The following is a 23,523-nucleotide window of genomic DNA, read 5'->3' as shown; positions in this document are numbered from 1 at the left end:
TATTTTTTAGATTTATTTTTAGTTTTAATTACATGATTCCGTGTGTTGTCAGTACATTTATAAAATGGAAAAACTGATCCCTCGCAGCAGGTCCTCAGCAAGAACAGCCATAAGCTTTAGCTTTGTGTTTCAAGCAGGCCCCACAGACACCAAGGCCGGGTCCGGGATTGACCCCACCCGAAGCTGTGCTGGATGCCCGAGCCCCGATCCCCTTCAGCGGTGGCCCGATCCTCCATGGCCGCTCCCGAGCCCGATCCCCCTCAGCGGCGCCCTGATCTTCCATGGCCGCTCCCGCCCCGATCCCCTTCAGCGGCGCCCTGATCTTCCAGGGCCGCCCCCGCCCCGATCCCCCTCAGCGGCGCCCTGATCTTCCATGGCCGCTCCCGCCCCGATCCCCCTCAGCGGCGCCCTGATCTTCCAGGGCCGCTCCCGCCCCGATCCCCCTCAGCGGCGCCCTGATCTTCCAGGGCCGCTCCCGCCCCGATCCCCCTCAGCGGCGCCCTGATCTTCCAGGGCCGCTCCCGCCCCTCTCCCGGCCCCACCTCACTTCGGCGCACGCGCCCGGGGGCGGTTCCCGGCGGCCGGAAGTGGCGCGCGCCGTGGGCGGTGCTGCGGCCCGCGTGGCGCGGGAATGGAGGGGCCGCTGGATAGCCCGGCCGTGGAGCCCGGCGGGCAGCGGGAAGTGGCAGAGCAGATGGAGAACCCGGCCGTGGGGCCGGGAGGGCAGCGAGAGGTGGTGGAGCAGATGGAGAACCCGGCCGTGGGGCCAGGACGGCAGCGGGAAGTGGTAGAGCAGCTGGAGGACCCGTCCGTGGGACCGGGAGGGCAGCTGGAGAATCCGGCTTTGGGGCTGGGAGGGCAGCGGGAAGTGGTGGAGCAGCTGGAGAGCCTGGTCGTGGAGCCGGACAGGCAGCGCGAGAACCTGGCCGAGGAGCCGGCCGGGCAGCGAGTAGTGGTGGAGCAGATGGAGTGCCTGGCTGTGGGGCCTGGCGGGCAGCCAGAGGTGGTGGAGCAGCTGGAGGAAGTGGCCGTGGAGCCGGGAGGGCTGCTGGGGAACCCGGCTCTGGGGCCGGGCGGGCAGCAGGAATTGGTGGAGGAGATGGAGTGCCTGGCCGTGGGACCGGGAGGGCAGCTAGATGTGGTGGAGCAGCTGGAGAAGCCGGCCGTGGAGCCGGGCGGGCAGCGGGAAGTGGTGGAGCAGCTGGAGAAGCCGGCCGTGGAGCCGGGCGGGCAGCGGGAAGTGGTGGAGCAGCTGGAGAAGCCGGCCGTGGAGCCGGGCGGGCAGCGGGCGGCCGAGCAGGAGATGGTGCAGAGCCCTGCGGAGGGCAGCGGGGAAGCCCAGGCCCCTCTCCCCCCAGCCGTGGGACCGCGCCGCTCGCCGCCGCCCGCCTGGCCCCGCTCTCCCGCCGCCGCCGTGCTCTCGTCGGACTCGGACAGGTGGGTTCAGCCGTGTCGCCCCTTGCTGGCCGAGGCCTCGGGCGGCTGGCGCTGTGGCTGAGCGCCCGGGAGCCCGGTGTGCACGCCCGCCGTGTCCCTCCGCCCCGCTGTTTCACTTTCTGGAGCTTGCTCCTTCTCATCAAAGGTGTAATTTTTCAGTTACATTTTTGCCAGGAATCTGTTCAGTTAGGTCTGCGGAACAGTGCTGTAAAGGTGTAGGATTTAACGAAAGCATGAGTTTGGTGGTTGTGGCTTGAGAGTGTGTTCCTCACAGAATGCACCTGCGGCTCTTGGGACAGGACACCCGCGGTGTTACTGCTGGAAAACCTCAGTGTTGGACTCAGGGTGGGGAGTCTGCACACTGTACCACTGTCCTCTGATGTTGGCATCTCAGTGGAAAAGCTCATTCTCGAGTTTTTTTTTTTTCTTTTTTAATGGTTCCATCTTCTACTTGCTGCATCTGTGCTTTGATATTCAGTGTAGTTGGTGAAAGGGAACTGGTTAAATGTGGGCTCTGTTGCAGTGTTGGAAGTCTTCACACTTTGGTTGTTGAAGTCTTGTGTTTTCTTATTTGGCCAGTGCAGCAGGATGGCCATGAGCTTCTTTTGCCTAGAGGAGGCTAAAATGAAGTCTAACAATCTCCTCTTAAAGTGCAAGGCTTCATTAACAGTTAATTGATTCAAGTTTGACTTCAGGAGTACTCTTGGTGGTTCAAAGTTTTCCTCAAATATCATGAAGTGATGGAGAGTGAAATTCCTGACTTTCAGGGGCTTTACCTGTGTCTAGTGTTTTTTACTTCCAAAATCTGTTGGGCTGATGAGCCCTAAAGATGAAATTTTCATAACTTGCCTGTCTTGCGTGTATCTCAGTCTTTGTTTTGTTTTGTTTTTTCTTTAACTCCCTCCACGGATCAGTCTTTTAGTCTGATTTTTTTTTTCTTTCTGCTATATTGGTGTTCCTGTCTGTAAAGGTCTGTATTGAACCTTTTCAAAAGGTTTATTTGGAGAAGTGCTCTTATTGTCATTACTAGGATCAATTGCTCTGCATTTTTTTCTTCCACCAGCCCTTGAAGAACTTAAACTTTTGCTAAATGAACATGTTGACATGAATAAGGACTGGTTTCTTACTCCACTCTTTACTTGAAATATTAAGAGTCTAGGACAATAAACATCTCTTACACATGTGACAGTGAGAAATACTGAATTACTCTGTGAATATTTACCAGGGGATTTGGGCAGGACGTGAATTACAAAACTAATCCATTTTATTTGCAAAAATTAGATTTTTTTCCCCTTCATTGTGCAAGATGCACTGCTTGAAATAAATATTTTCTTAACTTTCACTCAGTGTTATGCTAATGTTGGGATTTTACAAGAGCAGTGACTGTGAGAAGGCAGTATTGTAACTCCTATGTTTGTTTTTTTATTCAGTGATTCAGATAGTTCATCAAGTACACTCTTCTCTTCATCTTCATCTTCAGCAGTATCTGATGAAGATGATCATCCAAATGAGAAGGATAACAGATCTTACTGTATTAGGACAAAGGATGAGTTGCCTATTGATGTAAGTACAATGCGGTATTTTTTAAACCCTTTCCTACTGACCCAGCTAAAATTTTATATTTTAAGTCAGTCCTCCTGTGTCAAGGTGGGGATAGACTCAGAGTAGTAAAAGAGAAACTCCAAGGCTGAGCTAGACACTGTTTAGTAGGTAAAGCAAAAGCCACCCACACAAGCAAAGCCAACCCAGAAATTAATTTACCAGTTTCCATGTACAGGCAGGTGTTCTGCCATCCCCAGCAAAGCTGGCCTCCGTGTGTGACTGTTGCTTGGGCACACAAACACCATCACTGGGAATGCCCCTCATTCTCCTGTTTTACCCAGCTGTGTATGCTGAGCCTGATGTTACGTGGTATGGAAATGTTCCTTTGGTCTGTGCAGGTCACCTGTGCTGGCTGTGCCCCTCCCAACTCCTTTTGCACCTCCTCACTGAGGGGGGGGAAAAGAGGCAGAAAAGGCCTTGGCTCTGTGTAAGCTCTGCTCAGCAATAATAAAAATATCTCTATATTGTGAGCAATGTTTCCAGCACAGAGCCCAAACACAACCCCATAACAGCCTCTGTGAAGAAAATTGACTTTTGTGCAGTGAAACCCACCACAGTCAATAACATAGAAAGTCATGTTTTTTGGGTGTATGTATTAAGGAGTGTTAGTTAGGAACTGTTTCAGAAATCTCTTGCTTTGAAACAAGGATTGGCAGATACTCTATATACCGTGGCAGAAGGTACTGTTTTGAGTTACAGAATCAGATTTTACCTTCCTGCTTCTCTTTGGCCTTTGAATTCACTTTAAAAAGTGACTCAGTTGTATTAGCAGTGAACTTGATTTAAAGTTTAAATAAAAATCACTGGCTGGTAGAAGGGTGTGGTGTTCTTATCTGAATTTACATTTGTGTTTAATGGTACAGCATTTGGGAAAGTCTTGACCAATTTGATCTTTGCATTGCTCTCTAAGCCTTTGCCAAACACTTTAGTTAGAGTGAAGATTATCAGGTGAGGTGTTGATAAACCAGGATAAGGTTCTTTTGTTTGTGTGGGATTTTATTTCTAGTTGTGGTCTTTAAAAGTGCAGTTCAGTGCTAAGATCAGGGTGTTGAATTTGAAGATAATGCTTACTCTAGTTGCCTTGTATTTCATAAAGTCTTTGCTGAATTCATAGCAGCATAGTATATACATAGAAATCTTAGTTCATGGGTAAATTGGAGGTAGATGATGAACTTGGTGTAAATTAGTCTTTGATAGTAGATTTTGATCCTTATATGGGCAAAAGCCTAATTTGAATATGCTGTAGTACTCATTTTTGTATCTGAAGTTTGGCTTTTTGTGTTCTTTCTGTTATCTAGTACCAAATGCAACTTTGAGCTAAAAATAATTCTCTTTGTATAGGTTTTTGTGATGTTTACATCTTCTATAAGGATCCAAGTCATGATATAAATGGACATACTCCATTTTGTTAAATCAGATGATACACATCTGGTGATTTTATGCTATATTGCCTCTTGCTGCGTACGTTTTTCTTCCAGCATGCATTGAATGTTGTTACAAGTGGTCTTATTTTTTGATTTCTGATTGTTTAATTATTGGGTTGTACATCCAGCTTGGATGAAATGCCTGTCAATTGTTGGCTTTCTGCATTTTAATAAAACTGGCTTCTGCTGTAGTTGTGATGGAAATATGTAGAGTAGTGTCTCTGTAGGAGAGATTGCCTCAAAAGTGGTGGTCCCCCAAGATGAGTTCATTTAGAATGATTCTGAAAGAGATAAATCAAAGTAGATTTTTAAAAAATAAATCTTCAAAATGCCAGGGGATTGTTTCAAACTGTCAAATTTCTGCAGTGATAAAGTGGTGCCTTTGTGTGATATTATATGCTAAACATTGACTTGATGTTTGCAGAAATTGCCTCCTGTTGAAGACTTATCAATAATTCTTCCAGATAATGTTGAACTGAAGCTCTTTGGGACAGTTTCCAGCGTCATTGAACAGCTAGGTAGGCAAGATATGTTTGCTTTGTTTTTAATTATTATAATTTCTGTATATCTCTGCATGAATTGTGTTCTTAGCTGTTCCTTCCAAGTGTCAGCCCTACAGTGTCCTGTTTCTGGGGGTAGCAGGTTGCTGAATTGGAATTAGAACTAACAATGATGTTTGTGTTGAATTACCTTTTGTTTGGCTTATATACATGTTTTTCTGTGTGACTTCTCTGTTTAATTTTTTTTATTCAACCCCCTTTTTTTTTCTACAGTCTATTATGGTTTTTATATTGCTACTGCCCACAGTTAGTGTATTTAAGTGTTTTAAGTAAATCTTCCAGTTGTAGGTGCTATTTTGAATAATCCCTGAGTATATAGGAGCTGTATAACTAAAAGCACAGGTGCAGTGCAATGCACTCCCAAGTGCTTGCTTGTTAATAGATGAGAACAGGAAAAAGATTTGTTTCTTCAACAGTGCAATTTCATTTATGTATATCTTTATTCATTCTACTTCTGACACCTTGAGCAAATGAAAGCTGCCCATTGTCAGCAGTCAGAGGATGGTGTGACTAACATGATTTATGGATGGGAGGGTAAGCTTAATGGGATTGAGATACAGAATGGATGTAGGTTTAACTGCAGGCATAGAGATGTAGGGTTCTTTGCAGATCTGTGTGGGACCTCAGTATTTGATAAATGAAATCAAAGTTTTGCTGAAGCTCATATTACTAAAATGTCCACAGTATGTTTGTATTTAGGCTATTTCAAATGTACATTCTGCTTGAACTGCATTCCAAGCAGTTTGCTTATGAAAATTAGAAATTAAGTTCAATTTTGAAGTTAAAGTATTTAGGCTGAATGTAGTACAAAAGAAAGTATGCAACTTTTGATACTAATTTTTCTTTTAGAAGACTTTAGGTAATACAGGCAATTCCTTTACATTATTTTATTGTAGTGAGATTTAATTTCATTTATTTGCAGGAAGCTGGGAAGGAGGGTGTGGAAGATAGTAATCTGGTTCTTTTCCACTTTGCCCTTTCTTGCTTATTGATATTAATGGGGACTTCAAGAAGGCTGCCTTCAGCTAAAATGGTAGTTTGAAAACAAGTTTTAAAAACAAGTTGAATCATACTTGCTATTATTCTTACTTTTGGTTTAAAATGTAAAACTATAAACAAAACTGTTTTAAAGACTTCAGTTTTGAAAACCATCCTTAATTCTAATCCTCACTGGTGAGTATAATGTTTTCAAATACCAGTTTACTGGTAGGTGAATTCTTCGGGCTGCATCCTACTTTAAGTAATGAACATGTATAAAGTGTTGAATTAGATTTGGTGAAAGTTTGAAAACAAGCTAATAATCATAATGAAATGAAACTATATGAATGGTGTAAACCCCCAGGACACCTGTGTTTATTTTCTTGCTTTAACTACCTTGCTTTATGAATTTTCTTTCTCTTTGCATTTTAGTTTCTTTCCAGCTCTTCTGAAAACAGGCATCAATTTCAGTTGATTTGTGGCTATATTAGGGATATCAGCTAATTTGGGATATTTTTTTAAAATTTTTGAACTAAATTGGTACCTCTGTATGCCAGGTTTGTGTCTAGTCTGAGGGGAGTTGATTTCTCTTTTGGAAGCTACCAATATTATTCTGACACAACAGTCAGTATTTTTTTTCTGTCCCTTTGGTGTCCCTCAGAATCTCTGCTGCTCTCTGTAGCAAGCTTCCAAGTTCATCAGTGTGCCACTCCAAAAAAAGCTCAAGATCATCACTCCGAAATTTACATGAAAGGACTTTCAGCAATCAACATATCACCGAACCAGAAGTTACTGCTACTATTGCAATCTGCAAAAAACTTAACCTAGGTTTGTGTCTAGTCTGAGGGAAGTTGATTTCTCTCTTGAAAGCTACCAATATTATTCTGACACAACAGTCAGTACTCTTTTTGTCCCTTTGGTGTCCCTCAGAATCTCTGCTGTTCTCTGTAGCAAGCTTCCAAGTTCATCAGTGTGCAGTGAGTGAGTGACACTTGTAAGTGGATGTTTCATCCTGTGAGGTACATTTGAGGCTAGAGCAGTGTAGGTTCATGCTTGCTGTGCAGTAGCTAAAAGCAAAATGACAGTACTTCCTCTGAACTTCTGTGCAGTGTATCAGAATTTAACAAACGTTGTGCTGTGTTTTGCTTCAAGGTACTTAGAGAAGAGAAAAAAAATCCCTGTGTGGGTTGGGACCTGGAAAGTAAACAGCTTTGGTGTACATGAGAAACTTTCCCTGGGGCTGTACTTTGGGCCCTGCAAGAGTAGAAGCTGATAATTTAGGATGGGTTGGGGTAGGGGAAGCTGTAAGTCAAATAGGCTGGAGGTGGTAATGTTTCTCCTGTTTCATGGGACTACTGCACTGTACATTTTCAGAGTATATTTTCCTCAGCTTACTGCAGGCTGGGAGCTACGTGTGGTGAATCAAGTTGAGAACATTATCTGAGAGGTTTTGATGTGTTGTTTTTGTGTATTTTGTGTAGGATTTTTTTTTTGTGTAGATGTTTGGGGATTTTTGTCTTTTTTTTTGCTAAGGTATATTTCTCATGAGGCTTAAACAACACATTGGGTATTTTCACTGTATATTTTATCTTAAAGGTAGGCACAAAAGAAATTGATTTCACAAATTCTTTTGAAATTCAATGAACTATTAAGCTGGTGGAATTGTCATTTCCTTGTTTGGCAGGTTAAGTTTTTTGCAGATTGTAATAGTAGCAGTAACTTTTAGTTCGGTGATATGTTGATTGCTGAAAGTCCTTTTATGTAAATTTCGGAGTGATGATCTTGAGCTTTTTTTGGAGTGACACTGTGTATTTGAGTGACTATTTGCTGATGGACAGTCATTGAGAAAGCTTAACTGGACATTCTGTTGTTTTACAGGTAGAGAAGTTCAGTCATCATTAGGCACAAATATTGTATGAGACGTCTATGGCATTAAATTGCAGAATGTCTAACAGATTGGGTATAAGCATTTATAAACACCATCAGTTGCTACCGTAACTGAACTGCTAGAAAGCTTTTGTGTTCTGGCATGATTCTTAGGACTCTCTTTACCCCAGAGAACAATAATTCTGTAAGCAATATAAGCATTGGAGAAGGGGTGTGTGATTCTAAGTACTTTTACACGTGTGAAAGAATATTTGGTTGCAGCTCTACAAACTGAAGTAGACAAGTAGAGGTGTGGTTTGGTAAGTTTTACTACAGTTAACTACTTGCTGTTGAAACATAAAATTCTAATTTATTTTTTTATTTCTGTTTTAGTAATAATTGAATCACTGAAAGGCCTGCCTCCAGTAAATGAGGAAAGCATAATTTTTAAAGAAGATCGGCAAGCAGTAGGAAAGGTGGGTGTAAAATAAAAACTTGTTATTCTAATATAAAATTGGAAGTATGCTTTAGTGCTCCAGAAGGTAGAGTTGAAGTCTACTAAATGAAAGAGAATGCTTCCTTGATATATAGTTTCTCTCTGTGCCTTTGACTCTTGCTATATTCATCGGTTTATTTAATCTCAAGAATTCCTAACCTGGAATTAATTGGATTCTTGCAGAATTACACTATCTGGTGAGTTTCCAGTGTTTCAGAGGGCTTGTGGAGAGGAAGACATAGTTTTCAGATGTATGACATCTTGAAATATCTGGCTGTGTGCTCTTTTACTGCCAGACAGGGGCAGTGGTTAGAGTGAAGTTTCATGAAAAATGGGGAATGTTTTCTTCTATGCTGTGTTGTTCTGATTTAAGGCCAGTGAAGAATGTTTGCTGAGAGGGTTGTTGTACTGAATTTTCCATTTTTGTAGAAGTAAAGCCATCATCCACAATGGTTACTACTGAAATATCTCTAAATGCTAGATGTGAGTGGAGCAAACAGTGCAGATGTTTTGTAAAACATGGCAGAATTCTCATCTCTATGGAATTGGGGAACAAGCAGTAACTGCTGTAAAGGCATCTTGTTAAGATGAACTTGGAGGAAAAAATGATCAGGAGATTGTTCCAAGCGTTACGAGACTTGAAAGCATAGCAGACACAAAAAAAACAGAGATTTGACAAAAGGAAGTATTACTGAGGATGTGAGAACTTACTGCTCCACATCATCAAAAACAGTAGTTTGGGAAATACGCTCTCAAACAAAATTCGGTAATAAAAAGAGTGTGAAAGGAACTTCTGTTTGATGCTGCATTTTGAAAATACATTGGACTTCTTAAATATCAGTCTACAATGAAATTAGCTACTACTAATCTACTTGTAGTTTACTTAAACATTTTAATTTTATTTCTTTCAGATATTTGAGGTATTTGGTCCTGTTTCACATCCTTTTTATGTGATAAGATTTAACAGCTCTGAGCATATCAAAGAGAAGGGTATTAATGTGCAAGATAGCATGTATTTTGCTCCATCAGTAGAGGACTTCACCCAGTATATATTTGCAGAAAAACTAAAACAGTGAGTCTGATTTATTTTCTAATCTGATTATAATTTTTTTTATATAGCTAAAAATGTTGCATTAAAGTTGAGTCTTCAGTGAGAAACTCTAGTACTAAGCTTAACAGTTTATATTTCCTTGAGGTATTCTCAACTATGTTGTAATAACAAGACTGTACTATTTTGCCTTTGAGAACAATGAAGAGTAGCTGTAAACTGCAAGCTTTTGAATGTTGTAATTACTAAAGTTTAGCTTATTCTACTTAAAATACTAAGCTTGCTTTCTTTTTATGCTGCTGTTAACTAAAATACCACAACCAGAAAAGACATTGATACTTCCTCCATACCCTGACACACATATTCATGAGTATAAAAGAGTTTTTCAAGATGAATTTTCCACATTTTCTTGTTCTTTAGATTCCTGTATAGTTTCAGAACTGATAATAAACTTGTTTGTGTTCTGAAGAAGTTTGTATTAATTTACTATTTTTAGTTCATATTATAAGGCTGGAATTGAAATGCAATTATCAATAAATCTATTGATAACATAATTATCAATGAGTCTATCTGTCCTTACAATTGGAGGATAACAATTCTAGATAAAAATTGCCCTCTAAATTTGCAAGAGAGGAGGGATTTGAGTGACAGTGTAGTATGATGTTCAGAAACTTCTCAGCAGTGTTTGTGTATCCCAGTCTGCCTGAGGAAAGTAGCATGCTTAAATAAGACTTGATGCCATTTAGAGGAACGTGTATTCAAAGATACAGACTAAAAAATAAAACATAATAAATGACAGATATTAATGTTCTAATTATTGATGAGCAATCATCTGAAATAACTATAGGTTAGCTATCTTTTGTCATACAAGTGACTTGGTTTCTGTTTATTAGGATGAGTTCTCAGGGGTTGGTTAATTGTTTGCATTCATTACGGCTGTGCTAATATTCATACTGAATAGTTCTTTTCTTTAGTCAGACCTGCAGGAGTCTTTTTTTTTCTTAACTTCCTCATTTCTGTGCAAGCAACAAGCATATTTTCTTCCCTTCAGTGAGGACCAAAATAGATCACTTTCTTGCTCTGATGCTTGTTTGTTTTTCTGCAGCATTTTGATGCCAGCTGTCTTTGATTTGCGCTATTAAACTTTGCTGCTTAGCACAGTAAAGTGCACAGACTCTAATCATCTGCTTGCTGCATCAGTAACCATGTGCTGTACTCAGCATCTGAGATGGGAGACTTGTGTTTTGCTTTGTTTCATGCTTTGGAAATAGTTTGGGAAACCATTTTTCATTTGGTGGTACTTCATTGTCATAGGTGATAAAAGCCTGAAACCTGGGTAAGATACTTGAGACTTCCATGGCTTACCAGCACAGCTGAACAGTGCTTCAGACATTGTTTCTTGTCTTGACTAGCATGAGTAGTGTGACTTAAGTTACAGTACACTGAAACAATAGCTTATTTCTGGGTTTGTCAGTCCAATTACTTAAGCTTGTGTGAAGCATTTGGTTCTATTGACTGAAGCTGCCTTTTCATGAAATAGAAATGCTTCATCCATTTTTAATGAAAACTGATTTCTGAATTGTGCTGTAATGCTGTATGAAGACACTTCAATGCTATAAGAATGTGACATGAATAGTAGAAAAGTCAAGCTTTGGTCAGTGATCCACTAAAAGACTTTTGCATCTTAGTAGATGGCAAGTTTGATAATCAATAATTTTTATTTTCTGCTTTTTCTTAGTTTGACTGTGTGCAGACCAGATTGTGGAGTATTACAGGCTTAAAGTTTCAAAACTGATGGTTCTTTGAAAAGGAAAGGAATCAAGATTAAGATCTGAAAGAAACACTGAGTTTTAAGCTTTTTCTGAAATCTGAAATGCAATCTGCTTGCATTGTACAAACTTGCAGTGCTATGAATAAGCCTTACACTTCGTAGCAAAATAAGTGAAAGTGTAGTGTAAAACTTTCTGAATGCAAAATAATTTGTTGCTAAAGATAGGCTTGTGTTATATTGCCTGAAACCCAGTTCTAAAAAAGCTCATGTATTTTCATGATTCCTCTGAATTACCTTTTGTTAGACTTCAAGGTCTTACAGTATATAACTTCACAAGTCAAAAGAATTACTATATTGTTCTTTGCAGAAGATATTAAATACCTTGGGGCATGAAAAGCAGTTTTTGTTTGCTGAAATGAGGAAGGCTGCTTTGGGACAGTGAGATAAGCTGCCTGACCTTGAATGGTTTAAAGTTTGCAGTCAGTGATGTTCCATATTGCTGAATGACCGTAGGTCTTGGCAATTCCTGTGAGCTCTGCTATTTCTGGCAGGCATGTGTTGCTCAAAAATAACAAGATGAAAGGAAGAAGCAGTTCAGTTCATATTAATAAAATAACTTTTCTGCAGCTGAGAAATAACTTTAGTATAGAGTCCTTATGTTCCTCCCTGTAATGTCTTCTTCTAATTGAAGTTTAAAATATCTTCCTTGCCTTCCTTTTTACTCATAATCTCAAAAGGACATATAGAGGTTGAACTTCAGTTTTATAGTTGGGGATTGAGGCACAAGGTACCTCCAGATGACTTGCCAGTGCTCTCATGGGTGTGGCTGAGCACCTCTGAAGTACAGGCTGTTGATGCCAATGGTTATGTAGTTTTTTTAGTTACTGCTACTTGATTGTTGCTGACTTGATGGATACATAAAAAACTCTTTGTCATAAGAGCAATGACTGAAGGCATTTTGTACTGAACACTTAGATGTTCAGGTTTTAGCTGTGTGGGTCTATTTTTCAAGTAAAAATTTTCAGTACTGCACTGTTTTATACAGTTTTTCTGCAAAGATAAGGATTGTACCTTGATATTTCAGACCAAAACACGTAATATTTAAGAGCAGCATGGAAAAAACCTTGACTACAGAGAATGTAATTTAAATATGTTTCACAAATTCTTTGCTAATCAAAGAAATTACTTGATCTTTAGTGAAGGACTTTGCAGTGGGTTAAAAAAATTAAACTAATCCAAATTTATTTGGTGTTTGTCAGGCAAGACAGTTGAGTTTTTGTGTCTTTAAATGTCTTTTGCCTTGCAATTTAATTTTATGTTTACAAAAAAATGAAAGGTGAAACCTAGTTGTCTAGATAACGCTGTCTTAATAAGATTGTAAGGCAGGCACTGAGGGTGTTTTGGTTCTGAATTTACTTTGCTGTAGTTATACTGAAAGCCCGTATCCCACTGAATGAGTTCATGTGACTACTGAATGAGTAGGTTCTTTTAAACTAAAGGTACATTTTCTGAAACTAGAAGACAAGAATGCTTGTGATGGTAGTCAACAGTTAGCGTAAGAAAGTTGCAGTGAACTACCTCAGTTCAGGTTTAAAGCAATTAAGGTTCTAAAGGATTTGTTTAGAAAATATGGTCTAAAATTTAGTGTTAGGATGTTTGACTGAAATGTTCAGTCATCACTTGAAGTAGGAGGATTTTTCAAGAGTAGTGAAGCCCTGAGTTGACCTAGATGTTGCTGTTGGCTCACAAACAATATTGAAAACTAAGTAACTCTTTGAGAAGAGGAAGCTCCTGTTCTGGGAGACCTGATACCTTATAGGAGGTGCTAGCCTTTGTCTATCTGGATTGTCTAATTTGTGTTTTGTGGTTTTTTTTTTCTTCTTTCAGGGAAAAAGGTTCAGATGCATCTTGGAAGAATGACCAAGAACCACCACCTGAAGTAACTATAGAGGGGTTTTTTTTTTTTTTTTTTTTTTTTTTTTTTTTTTTTTTTTATTGTTTTTACACAAGTCATATGTGGAAAATATTCTGTGCAGAGCAAGTAATTAGCAAGGTTATCTTTTTATGGAGGCAAAACTTGAATGTACCTCTTCATTGAAAGAGAGGGTCATAGAACTAAGAGGGGTCTCATAGTGAGCGTAGAGAGTACTACCTGTCTCTCTGCTTGCTTTTTGCAGTTGTCAAAAATGTATATCTTCAGTTCCTCTAGTCCTTCAAGAATGTATTTGACAGCCTGAATGTTTAGCTTTGGGTAGCAGTGCTTTTACTTTCCCTAATAGTTTTGCTTCTGCTAGGGAATTTTTTCCCCTGCTATTCTTTCACTGCAGCTTTGTCTTCAATCAGCTGTAAGCAATTGCTTGTCTTTAAAGGCTTACTAGTACTCTGCAAACTTACTACTTGGACATTTGAGCTGTCTGGTCTTCAAAATTAATTTGCCATGTCTGTGTTGCATTCTTTAAATGCTTCATAGTAAGCTTACCCTACAGTTTGCTGTTATAAAATAAAGTTCCATGAGAGAAGATGGGCTTCTTCCATTAAATGGCTGTCATACAGGGTCATGCAGAATTAGGAGCTCCTTGTGACCATTGACTTCATTTGCTATAGCATCTGTAAATAGTTCTTCAATGACTTTCTGTTAGTGGTCCTTAACTCCACTCTAGCTATACATTCTGTGAAAATTCAATAAGAATCACAAGGCTGATTAGTTTTACTGAGTTGTTTTACATCACAACAGTTGAGTCACATTTCCTTGCAATTTCTACTTTAAACATATACAAAGTAACTGAAATTCCTAGAAACCTTGTGTCTACCATAGTATTCTAAAGAGATCTGTCTGCTTGTTTTGAATCTTCCAAATGTTTGCCTTTTTAGCATAATTCTGTGCTATGTAATACATGCTTCTCACTCCATAATTTGGTAGGAAAGGTGTGTTTTGTGGGATTTGGGGTTTTTTTGGTAGGAGGTAATGGTGTTTGGTTTTGTTTTTTCAGTGTTCTAACTGATTTTTAGGATGGAATGGAATAGACTATTACAGTTGGAAGGAACCTACAGCAGTCTGGGCTGACAAGGGCTGAAGTATAAGCTGAAGTGTGTTGTGAAAAGCATTATCCAAATGCCTCTAAAATACTGACAGGCTTAGGGTGTCAGCCACCTCTTTTACAAGTCTCTTGACGACTTGCAGTGTTTGACGACCCTCTCAGTAAAAAATTTTTTTGTTATTTCCAGTCTGAACCTCCCTGGTACAGCTTTGGACCTTCCTACTCATCCTATTACTGCATACCAGGTAGAAGAGATTAGCACCTCTCTCTCCTCTTCCTCAGGAAGCTGTAGAGAGCAATGAGGTTGCCTCTCAGCCTCCTTACCACCAAATGAGGCAAGTCCAGGGTTCTTAGCTGGTCTCTGCAGGACATGCCTTCCAGTGCTGTCACCAGTTTGGTTTCCTTCCTCTGGATGGAACCAAGGACTGACATTATTGGTGTGTGGGGCCCAGAACTGGAGACACCACTCAGGGTGAGGCCCCCCAAGGCTGGATGGAGTGGGACAGTCACCTCTGCTGGTTGTCTGCTCTTGCTGTGCTTGATGCACCCCAGGATGGGGTTTTGCCCTCTGGGTTCCAGGGCACACCCTGCTGACCCTCTCTGAGCTGCTGCTGACCAGCACCCCAGATCCCTCTTGGCAGGGCTGCTCTCCAGCCACTCCTCTCCCAATTTACACTTGAGCCTGGTGTTACTTCATCATAGGTGTGCAGCGTTTGGACTGATTAGATTTCACCCCATTAATCTTTGCCCAGGGCCTCAATCCACCTAGATCCTTCTGCAAGGCTTCCTGTCCCTCAGGAGAGTCAATGACAGTTTGGTATCAGCCGACTTGATCATGCAGTTTCTAAATACTGTGTCCACATAGATAAATATGTTAAACAAAACTGGCCCTGGAGCTGAGCCTTGAGGAACTCTGACCATCAGGCACTTTGTCACCCATTGCACCATGAACCTGCTCGTCCACCGCTGGACAGTTTGTCCAGAAGGATGCTGATAGGGACTGTGTTAAATTTTTCACTCACAGTCCTTACCCCAGGATGGTTGTTCTGGCTCGAAGAAGAGATGTTGTGACATGATCTTTTCTGGGCTCAAAGATGGGTCCTGTAAGGATGTATCAGTCTGTCAACTTGGAATGTTGCTTTTTCTACAGTAGTCAATAAGGATGATGCATTTTGAAATACAGTTTTTTGTTTCCTGTAAATGAAACAGCGCTGTGTAGTGCTAACTTCTCCCAAAGAATGCTTGTCTGTCAGTTCTGGCTGTAAATTGCCTTCCTTTTTTGTAGAGACATAATCTCACAGAGAATCATAATCTGAGAATTGGACTGTAGATATGTTATCCATAGAGCTTTGAAAAGCAATACTTAGGGAAATCTGTCTTAACTTGCTTTCATTCAGGAGTTTTCTTGTGGTGATGATATCAGATGGGCTTATTGGCTAGTTTTGAGCTCTTCTGTTTTTCATGCTTTAAAAGCTGTTCGGGAGATAAGCTTGTAGATGTGTCATTTGAGTTTGTAGGAGCCCTTGAAATTTTATTGGCCAAGTACAGTTAGTCAAATCTGCAGATACGGATTCATTGCCTCTTCCAAAGTTTGTTTTTTTTTTTTCTTAAAGATTTTTCTCAATTTAAATTTGTTGTACCTTACTATAGGAACGAACAAAGGAAGCTTGAAAAAAAAAAGTCAGCGATGACAAGTGTGGGCACTCTTCTGACTGTGTGCTCTGTTTGGGAAAAAAACCACATCTAACATCTTGTAACCCTCAATTAGAATAATCGTTGGTTAGTTCTAGCAGTTACAGTTTATACCATGCTATCCCAAGCTGTGACAGTTGATTAGCTGATAGAAGGTAGCTTTTGCTGTGAAGGTAATAGCTGCTGATAGGGGTGCAGATCAGATTTTATGCTACTGATGCTTGAAATTTGTCTCTTAGGGGCAGACCCTTTTAGAGACCTCAGATTGCAGCCAGCAAGCTGATTGCTTGCCAGCCCCTGTAGTAAACTGTGCAATTGTTGGAGTCACTTCTTTTTGTGATAGTGTGAAGCTTCATTTTTGTAGGAATGTTAAATTAATCCATGGCAGGCTTTTCTTACTTGCTACTTTTAGTTATATGGTAAACATTCCTTTTTGGCAGGTGTGACGGTGGTCACAAGGGTTGCAGGTGAAGAGAGAGGCGAGAATGTTGATCTCATATTCAGAAGGCTTGATTTATTATTTTATAATATATATTACATTATGACTATACTAAAAGGAATAGAAGGAAAAGTTCTCAGAAGGCTAGCTAAGCTAAGAATAGAAAAGAATGAATAACAAAGTTCTGTGTTCTGGCAGAGAGCAAGAGCAGCTCTGCCGTGAGTGGTCAGTAAATCCAAACATCCACAGGAGACCAATCACGGATCCACCTGTAGCATTCCACAGCAGCAGATAACCATTGTTTACATTTTGTTGCTGAGGCCACAGCTTCTCAGAATGGAGAAAAATCCTAAAGAAAGGATTTTTATGAAAAGATGTCTGTGACAGGCAGTCTCTTAACTAGCCCAGCTTATTTGTAGAGTCACTTATACAATCTCTCCTAGCTTTGTCTTGGGTCAGAGGATGACAAAATGTGGTCTGTATGCTGCAAGGCTAGCAGCAGCAGATAACCATAGTTTTTCTGTGGGGTGACTTCTGTGGGATGTTATGTGGAAATTAAATAGCAGTAAAAGGTGTCCATTATTTGCTTAAATAATTTGAGCAAAATATAATGTTCAAATTGCTGTTCATTGTTTCTGCACTACTGGAGTATAGTGTACTGGAGTTCTTAGAAAAAACAGGAGTTAGTGAAAGATTTTACTTCATGGTATACATCATCTTGCTGTAGTTCTTACAGCTTTTTTGAATGTCATATAGTTATGCAGTAGAAGAAATAGTTGTATTCAAAATTAACTGTATGAGGCATTTTAAGCACTGTTTTGGTGCCGTGTTTTTGAGATCCATGCTCGGTGTATATGGTAGAAGTAAGCAGCATAGCCCCTACTTTCAGAATTGGCAAGGGGAGTTAGGAACAAATCTTACCCCTTTTAAGTTGTAAGAGTGAGCTGTTTTTGAGGGAACTAATTAATGCTGAAGATTTCTTCCCTGTCCCTGATAACTTACCCTCAGTCATGTAAGTTAGGATTCAAAAGGTAGCAAAACCTTGTGTAACAAGGAGAAAATGTTACAGGGACGTTGAATCTGTTGTAAATGACAACATTCCTCAAAGCTGAAAATTTCTTTGGAATAGCATTGCTATTTGAAATTGAACAGGAAGTGTTATTAAATATACTGCAGAAAATTCCAGTGTAGTGACAGTTTTAGAGAAGAGATTTTTTTAATATAGTTTTAATGCTGAATTATGTATTACTTGCCAAAGTAATTTTTATTTATTTTAAAAATTCATTTTTTAATTCATCTTATCTGCAGTTAATCTTTGAAAGCTGTTTCCTGGCATCTTCTTTTCAGCCAGCTCCTTTTCTTTTCTTACTAACATTTAGGCAATCAAACATTTGTGTTCAGCCCTGGAATGTTGCTCTTTTCAGGAAAATTAGAAAGGATAACTGAGTCATGCATCAATTGTGTTATGACTAATTTTTGGAGTGGTAACTTTTTTCTTATGCAGAGAAGCTAGCTGATTTTTTTTTTACTAGGTTTTGGATTTCAGTGATGATGAAGAAGAAAGAGAGGCAAAACAGAAGAAAAAGAAACCTCAAAGTCAAGGAAGGAAGAAAGTCCGATCAGAAATGTTTCCACCAAGTGAGTGAATGCTTTTGTCTGTTAATCTAAGTTTGGAATGCCCATTTATAACTGTCTTAGTGATTGAGTTTTTCTGTAGTTAACAGTTTCTGTACTTTTTCAACTTACATTTGAGTTTGTGACTACATTCCATATTTATTTTTTTAGAACTAAAACGAAGTTTTATTCTGTTGAAATGGAAGCCCTGTGGAAGGGAGGTGGTATAGCAGCAGAGCAATTGTCAGGGGAAAGTGAAAGGCTCTTAGAACAGTGTTGGTTGACACACAGTGAGGATTCTGAACAGTTGCCACCATTTGGTTGGGGTTCAGCTAAAGCCTTTGAGTGCTGGGAGAAGACAGAGGAAGGCTGTGTGCAGTTTTTGGAAATCCATTTCTTTGCAATTAAGGGAGGAGATGCAGGTCTTGGATGGAGAATTTACTCCTCTGTCTAAAATGAAGCTCTTCCTCACCTATGACATACAGATACTCTTCTAAATAACTCTTACTTTTGTAACCAGCTGAGAACCTTTCTGTTTACCTAATGCAGTCATTTGATGAGCAAAGCTGTGTAGAGATTTTCATAATCTGAATAGCCTTCTTTACTCTCCTTTCTCCTGCTGTTGTTGTATCTGTTCCAGGTGCATGCTTGCAGCTGTGCTCTGTTTACCATAATCAAATTTTCTCGTCTCTCATGCCTCTCCTGAAAAAACTGTGATTTTTTTTTTTTTGATTGCCATTTTGGTTGAATAATTCATATTGCATTCCTCTTTTTCTGTTCTCACTGGTCTGCTTTGGGTGCATGCTTTTTATACCTCTCCTTTTAAATATGGCTCTCATCCCTTACCCTCTTCTACTGCTTACTTACCAGATTGCTTCAGCTATCTGCAGCATGGTTCTTCCCCCATTGAATTTCTCAGACTCCTGTGACTTTTCTGCTCTTCCTTTGTAAAGCTAATATGCATTGTGCCCTGCTGAAACCCTTTTCTCTTGATCTGGGAGATCAGTAGCTGTCCTTTAATACTTTTTGTGCAGTACAATCCTCCCTTGTATCAATCAAATAAAGCCACAGTCTTTCTTGGACTGGCTTTTGCCCTATGGTTTTGACAGGTTTTTTTTCCCTTAAGAGATGGATCTCAATTGTGCTGCACTCTCTCTTCATTACTGATGGTTATTTTTTCTGTTAATCCAGTATATGTGTGTTTTCCACCACATCCTTGGTCTGCCAGTTTATTGCAGACCTGCCTTTGCCTTGGGCTTCTTGAGGATGTTACTGTTCCTATGGCTGTTCCATAACTGAGAACACAGCAGGAGGAACTGCTGCACTCTTGTCAAGGAAGACAGGTTTTGTTTTCCTATGGGTTTTTTGTAAATAATATGGCACAGATTGAAGTTGTGTGCAATTTGTTTTGACTGTAGAATTCAACAGCAATGATATGTCACAAATTTAGGCATAAAGTTGGTCTCAGATGAAGACTTACATGAGTATATTAAAATTGTCTCTTGTTAGAGTACTTGAGGAAAGAACAAAAATACTTAATCAAGTACTTCAGTGCTTCCAAGAGGCCTGCTTGTACAAAAGGAATATTAACTCCTAATCTCCCATGAAAATGAGTAAAAGTTCTGATATCCAACTACCTTTCCAGACTAAAAAACATTTTCACCTTTGAAAAGCTATGTAGTCTAGTACCAAGGATGAGGTTCACACACGCTTTTGAATTTCAGTGATTTTATGTGCTATTATATTCCTGAATACCTTGTTGCTCCCAGCCATAAAATCCTTCTGAGGGTTTAAGTTCTGCAGCTTTTTGAATATCTTAACAGCTCTTTGGAACATTTTTAGTATCTCAGTGCTTTTCATTTTATAGTCCTAATCCCATTAAAATTTCTGTGATATTTATATAAAGGGGCAGTATATTTGTTATGAACATTAAATGTATGTTTAGAGTGAGTTGTGCAAGGAAGAATTTGTCTTAAATAGATGAATGCTGAAAGCTGATTGGCTAGATGGTAGAGACTGTGGTTTTTCTGATAGACTAAGTTAATTTTAGTAATGTGAGTTTGAATAATTTTTTGTCTTGTGTCTATGCTGTAATACCAAATTGGGACTGAAGGCTGGATACCCCTTCAGTGTAATGCAGTGTTGATTTATCTTTAGTTTTAAAATGTGTTGTTCTAAAATCTTGTTTTAAAAGCTTCCAAAATACTCAAAATTTGCATGTTCCTGAGATCCATTTATACAAATGAAAGGTCTGCAGGGAAAGAAGATGAAATTTCTTTTTTAAAGTCTGAGTTTGCAACTCTCAGGATCATCCTTTTGATATTACTTCTATCAATCAAGATTAGTTACTAAACAGTAGATTTGCTCCTGTTGTTTTATTCTTCATGTATTAGTTGCCAGTATTACTTGTCGATAAGATTGCTTTACAAATTTCATTGACTTCAGCTTGAAAGATTTGTGAAGACTAAGCCTGATCTTTCCAAAATAATATTACAGCTGTGTGTGTGGGGGGGATCTTATATTTGTTTTCTTCTTTAGGTGAGAATAAAGAACTTCATCACTCAGTGAAGCAGCCTGCTTCAAGTTACTCAAGGGGGTACCGTGGCAGAGGGTTCTCCAGGGATCTGTTTGCTCCTCCATCAGGCCCTCGAGGGTTTTTCAGACCACAAGTAAGACCACCACCGCTGTACTTTTCAGACTGGAGGATGCACCAGGAACCACCAGTGTTCCCACCACCTCATGGGAGAGAAAATCCAACCATGCAACAGTATGGCTTTCCTCCTCCAGATTTTGCTTATGTCAGTGATTGGCATCAGTTCCCCCCTCCGCCTTCAAATATGAACATGATGTGGACAGGCCCAAACGCGTACAATTCATCCTACTCGTTTCTGCCACCGCCGCCGCCACCACCGCCGCCACCTCCTGCTCCAGACAGCCAGCCTCCTCAGTTCAGGCCTTAATGAGATTCCATGCAGGTCCACGTGGAGCATTGCAGTTTACAGGGAGAAAGAACAGCCTGTCAGGACTGCATTCCCTTATTCTGGAGATGCTTTCTTTTACTGCAGCGGTAGAACAAATGCAGAGTTTTGTGCTTTGTGGGACATCTGCAGGAAATTATTTTTTTCTGTGTATGTTTTCTGTTTCCAAAAAGAGATTTATATGTTAAAAATAACTGAATATTGAATAATAGTTTATTTTTATATCTGCTACTTTAAGATGATAAATAAAAGCCTTTTGGAGATTGGTATGTAGTGATGGAAATCTATTTTGTAATAAATGTAAGAGTTTGTGTAACTACTGTTAAGTAGTGATGAGGGTATCTCACATAGACAATATTGTATTTTTAGAATGATGGTGTATTGCTGTGCTAAAACATTTTTCTCAATTTCTGCAAATTTGAAACTTACGCGGGAACTGAAAATCTGACGTCTAAATTTTGAGGTAGGTTTTTTTCCTGTATACTAGGCATAAACCACTACTCAGCTTTTAATACTTTACTAATTTCATATTAACTAAAAGATTGTGTCTGGATGGTTCTTTTTAAAAAATATCTGTAGTACCTAGATCTGAATTGGGACCAGTGCTGACTTGCTGTGTCACATTTGGTGTTCTCCAATGGTTGTAGAAGATCAACCTATTCATGGGTTTTGGATTTAATTTAGAATCTAAAATCAGCATGATTTCTCTAGCTTGGCTCTAGCTTCTCTAGCTCCTAATGCAGAGGTGCTCATAAATACCTACTAGAGTGTGCAGTCAGCCTTTCTAGGAAGAAGTCATCAGGTCTGTTGGAGAGAAAGCTATTTCAGAACTCCCTTGTTTAAATTTGTAAGTGCAGATGGCACTAGATTGCTGTTTGATTACAGTCTAAGCTGTCTCTTCTGAAATTATGAGGTTCATCAATTCTCCCAGCTTGTTTCTGGGATGGAGGTGAAGTTATCAACCAAGGATCACTTGGAAGAACCTCCACCTGTCCAAAGAGTTGGCCCCCCAATTGCACTCCCCTAGTTTCTATGGAGGTGACTCTGCCTGGCTAGGTTGGAAGACTTACAAGGCATCAATATTTTTTAAACAGGAGGAAAAAGTACTTTTGGGACAGTAATCTTAAGGATTATTTTTCAACTGAAGTCATTACTAGCTGTGATGATTTCTGAATGTTTACCAGTACAGTCGCCTTGACCTGATAAAAGTGTGCAGTATGTATTTCTAGTCTCAGGTTTGTTTTGACCTGATTGCTTTAAATATGTAAAGTCTAAGTAAGCTGTGTAGGTGTTTTTAGACCTTAATTCCTAATAGCTTTAAGAATGAAGTAAAATTTTAATGCAGAGATGAAAGGACCACCTTGTCTAAGATGGGGCAACTCAGAACTAGAATGTAATTTCAGACTTGAAAGTTTGCTATAATATATTTAAGTAACAGTATTTTTTGATATATCTAGAACTGCTGTTTCATGGGTTTGCTGCTGAGAAGGTTGTGTAGATGTCAGTTTATGGCAAGCTAAGGTTAAGGTAGTCTACAGTGGCAACAAACAGTTTCAGAAGAGCAGCATTCCAGACATTTGTGTTTAACTTGGTTCCTGCAGGTAAACTTTGTAGTAAAAAGAATGCCCAGTTCTAGTTCATTGTAAATGTTTCAGGGGAACGGAGAAGGGACTGCATTTCTGGCTATTTCAGCAGTAACCTGGATATGACCATTCTCACTGATAAGGGATGGTACAATGATAGAGATGTTACAAGTGAAGTATCAAAACCATTTTCAAGTCAATTATGTAGTAAAGGGAAAGAAATTGTCAACATCACACTTGGACTTGGGGTGCTAATGGCTTGCTGTATGTCCCTGGCATAGACATCATCAGCCAAAGTGGCAGTTGAAGAGTTAACACCAAGAACTGGAGTGAGGTGCTAGGAGGTGCAGGTACAACAGTCTTAATTATTACTACTACTGCAACTGGTTTTTTTAATGTATAGTAATGTTCACCTTTTTCTGCAATAATTAGATCTGTACTAATTCCTTGAATTAGGCTGTTGAGATTTCTCTTAAATGAAGATGTGTTCTCCTTCCTCTTAACTATTTTTGCATGTGGCAAACCCAGTATAAAGCTGGTTTACAGAATGTAGTTTGACAAATATGCTGCAATCTAAGGTGTTTTACTAATTCTTGGTTGTTAACTGCCATGCTGGTTTTGTGTACACTTGCCTGCTTGCTAGGCTTTGGGCTGTGATTGGTCAAATGTAAGTATTTTCTAGTGGAGAAAGTAGAAGAAATAAGAATATTTTCTAGTAGTTGAAAAATCTCTCTATTTCTGGCTCCTGTTGTCCTCACATTGGGCCTGGAAAGCTACAATAGAGCTCTGTCACTTCTGTAATATTTTTAGTTATTCCCCTTTTAGGGGAATTTCTTGATGAACTGCTTTCCAGAGAAAGCTTAAAGCATGGGATGGAGGGGAGAGACTTGAGGAAAAGAGAGGCTTAGGGGAAGATTAGCCATGATTTTTCCAAGGATTGAGGTTTACAAATAGAAGTATGGATGCAGTAAACTATTGGACTGTATAAATTTCTGTG

At 39.7% G+C, this 23,523-nt stretch overlaps 1 protein-coding gene across 1 annotated transcript; it reads left to right on the top strand.

Moving 5' to 3' along the window:
• The first annotated feature begins 593 nt into the window (after positions 1-593).
• On the top strand, positions 594-21,210 carry NAF1 (nuclear assembly factor 1 ribonucleoprotein). Its single transcript, XM_059471313.1, has 8 exons — positions 594-1,437; positions 2,868-3,000; positions 4,888-4,981; positions 8,261-8,343; positions 9,275-9,435; positions 13,070-13,121; positions 17,884-17,989; positions 20,504-21,210. Exons 1-8 carry the CDS (start codon positions 632-634, stop codon positions 20,923-20,925), a joined length of 1,857 nt encoding a protein of 618 aa, XP_059327296.1. The 5' UTR covers positions 594-631; the 3' UTR covers positions 20,926-21,210.
• The last annotated feature ends 2,313 nt before the right edge of the window (positions 21,211-23,523 follow it).

This window comes from Ammospiza nelsoni, chromosome 4 (assembly GCF_027579445.1).
Source record: "Ammospiza nelsoni isolate bAmmNel1 chromosome 4, bAmmNel1.pri, whole genome shotgun sequence".
Taxonomy (NCBI): domain Eukaryota; kingdom Metazoa; phylum Chordata; class Aves; order Passeriformes; family Passerellidae; genus Ammospiza; species Ammospiza nelsoni.
Note: the sequence above shows the minus strand (reverse complement) of the source record. Positions and strands in the feature narration are given on the sequence as shown.